The sequence below is a fragment of the Nicotiana sylvestris genome, chromosome 12 (genome assembly GCF_000393655.2).
Source record: "Nicotiana sylvestris chromosome 12, ASM39365v2, whole genome shotgun sequence".
Classification (NCBI taxonomy): Eukaryota; Viridiplantae; Streptophyta; class Magnoliopsida; order Solanales; family Solanaceae; genus Nicotiana; species Nicotiana sylvestris.
Genome location: NC_091068.1, coordinates 15,291,084 through 15,294,121, shown reverse-complemented (window position 1 = coordinate 15,294,121; position 3,038 = coordinate 15,291,084). Strand labels below are relative to the sequence as shown.

Below are 3,038 nucleotides of genomic sequence, written 5' to 3'. Positions count from 1 at the left end.
TACAGGTTAGTGTGTAGTGAATTCAATCCCCGAGACATTGCTTCTGCTTCTAGAATAAATAGGGTTGGTGACAAAAGGTCACCCTGCTTAACTCCCCTCGAAGATTTGAAGAAACCATTTGCCTGCCCATTTATAAGAATAGAGTACCAATTATTCCCAATCAAATCAAAGATCAATCCAATAAACGTTTCAGGAAATCCCATCTTCCTTAGCATTTTGGTCAGGAATAGCCATGATAGCCTATCGTAAGCATTTGTCATGTCGAGCTTAATCACAACATTTGGGCCTGCTTTTGTTCTCAACCTGATATTTGTAATGATTTCTTGAGTTAACAGTACATTCTCAACTATACTTCTTCCCTTCACAAAACCTGTCTGTTCCTGTGAGATTAAGTTTGGTAAAAATTCAACCAACCTTTCATGAATAACCCTCGAGAAAATCTTGTTAACAAAGTTGTTGAGACTGATTGGTCTCATGTCTGCAAAGGTCATAACTTCTTTTTTCTTTGGTAATAAAACCAGATTTGTGTGTGTCACACTCTTTGGCAATTGCTGACCGCAAAAGAAAGCCTTGACCATGCCTACTACATCTTCTTCAATGATTTCCCAGCACGTTTGGTAAAAGGCTCCAGTGAAGCCATCCGGTCCACCTGCTGAGTCCCCATTCAACCCCATAACTGCTCCCTTCACTTCTTCATTGGAAGGCAAATCCATCAATATTTCATGTTGATCACTCTCTACCATTGAAGGTACATGATTTAGAATATCAAAAGCATTAGGAACTTCACTCTCCGTAAATTGATCCTTGTAGAACTTTATTGCTTCTTCTGCTATTAAGTGATCTTCTTCAATCCAGTTACCAAGGCTATTCTGGATCCTTGATAATTTCAGTCTCTTCCTTCTCCCATTAATTTGAGCATGGAAGAATTTAGTGTTTCTATTGCCATATTTGAACCATAACATGCCAGCTTTTGTCTCTAGAATTCTTCTTTTAATGCAAGATATTTAATCATTTCAGCTTGTACATGTTGTAATCTTTGTCTGTTCATCTGTGTAGGATTGACTTCAAATTGCCTTTCATGAACCAAGACCACCTTCCCAGGCTTGCAATCTTCTGGAATATATCCCCATATATAGCTCTGCTCCAGGTAGATAGTGCTTTCTTAAGCTTCTTTAACTTGTAGTTAAAAATGCAGAAATGGTTAGCACTAAAATCAGAATTCCAATTCTCCTTTACTACATTTTTGAAGGTTACATGCTTAGTCCAGAAGTTAAGAAATCTGAATGATTTCTTAATTGGAGGAGTTTCTATATCATATTTCAACAGCATTTGGCAATGATCAGACCCAATTTTGGACAGGTGAGTTACCTCCAATCCAGGAAAGGTCTGTTGCAATTCAAGATTGCCAAAACATCTGTCCGATCTTTTAAAAATACAGTCTTCCTCTGATCTTCCATTCCACCATGTAAATATGCTTCCTTTAAATCCCAAATCTGTCAAGTTGCAGGTATTGATGCAGTGCCTAAAGTCATCAACTTCAGTGAGAGAAACTAGTAAGCCTCCAAATTTCTCTTCTTCATCCCATATCACATTAAAGTCGCCTCCAACTAGCCATGGTACTGTCATATCTGATGCCATTGCATACAAAGAATCCCATAGTTCAATTCTTTCAGTGCGATCACATTTGGCATAAACTAGTGTAAGGATGAGCTCAACATGTGTTTCAGTGTGCGTTAATCTCAAAGTCAGCTGTTGAGTCATGTTATACAGAATAGTAACCTCAAATATTTCATCAATAAAAGCCCAAATCTTGTTTGATACATTCACCTCAGCCTGTGCCAAACCAATTCTTGCTTTATACCTCTCCATTTTGTGAGACTGTTGCATAGGCTCAAGGATTCCTATGAACTCAAAGTGATGTTTTCTGTGCATTTTAATCAGCCTTTCAAATGCTTGTATTGTATTTACTGACCTGACATTCCATATAATTGCATCCATTAAATGTTTTGGGGTTTGGACAGTGTTCTCCTTGTTTGTACTCCACTAGCTGGGACAGTAGATGCCTGTTTTGACTGTTTCTTTTTTCCTTTTGTTGCAGATTTTACTATATTAATAAGCCTTGGCGACAGATCACCCTGTTTGGCAACATTAAGGAAATTTTGTGTAGTGGATTCCTCATCCATGTATCTACCTTTAAGTTCTGTGTGGCCAACTTGGTCATGTACTTATATTGCTTCTTTTGATGTCACAACATCATATGCCTGATTGGTAAGTTCAACATCTTTTTCCTGATTGGTAAGTTTAGCATATTTTTCCTCATGTTCATTGGTCAACAGTTGTGTATTGTTCGATGGAATAGCACTTCCTGCTACATCCTTCACTGTGCTCAATGGTACAACACTTCTTGCATAGACTTGCACTGTCTTCTCTTGGTTTTTGTCTGAATTTTTCTCTTGGTTCTTTTCTGTATTTTCAGTTTCTTTCAAGACATTACTAACATCATTATGTAAAGTCCCTCCTGGATCTATAATATTGATGTTCCCCTCTTTTGTCTTTTCTGCTACTGCATTTGTGCATTCACTTATGCTTTGAATACTGATTGCATTGGCATTACAATTAACACTTTGATTCTTATATTCCACCTCATTTCCTCCAATTTCTTCTTCACAAAGCATTGTATTTGGAATCTGCCCATCTGCTAAGACTTCCTCTGTTTGGTTGATCCATAATCTCCATCCTGCCCATTTATCTTTTTCATTGGTCCTGAATTTCTCAAAATATGTATCTTCAATTAAGTCATTCTCTTTATTGTTTGCTAAATGTTGTTCAACTTTGGTGTCCTGTGAAGGAATGTCTTGACATGAGGTATTGACCTGAACTACATTATTTTTGAATGCTTCTTGCACCCATTGGGCAGTTGAGTAATTGTCAAAATGGTGCTCATTCCCCAAATTTTGTTGTACACAATCTATTGTTGATTCCCTATTTGCTGCATGATTTCTTATTGCTGTAGGATTGAAAGTAGGTGTTGCAGGGTT

General features: G+C 37.4%; 1 protein-coding gene across 1 annotated transcript; it reads right to left on the bottom strand.

The window, feature by feature from the left end:
- Window positions 1-1,044: 1,044 nt before the first annotated feature.
- On the bottom strand, window positions 1,045-1,998 carry LOC138882712 (uncharacterized). Its single transcript, XM_070163331.1, has one exon. The coding sequence runs from the start codon at window positions 1,996-1,998 to the stop codon at window positions 1,045-1,047; it is 954 nt and encodes a 317-aa protein (XP_070019432.1).
- Between the last annotated feature and the right edge of the window lie 1,040 nt (window positions 1,999-3,038).

Coding starts and splice junctions, on each gene's coding strand:
- LOC138882712 (XM_070163331.1), bottom strand. CDS start 1,998: ATGGATGCAATTATATGGAATGTCAGGTCAGTAAATACAATACAAGCA.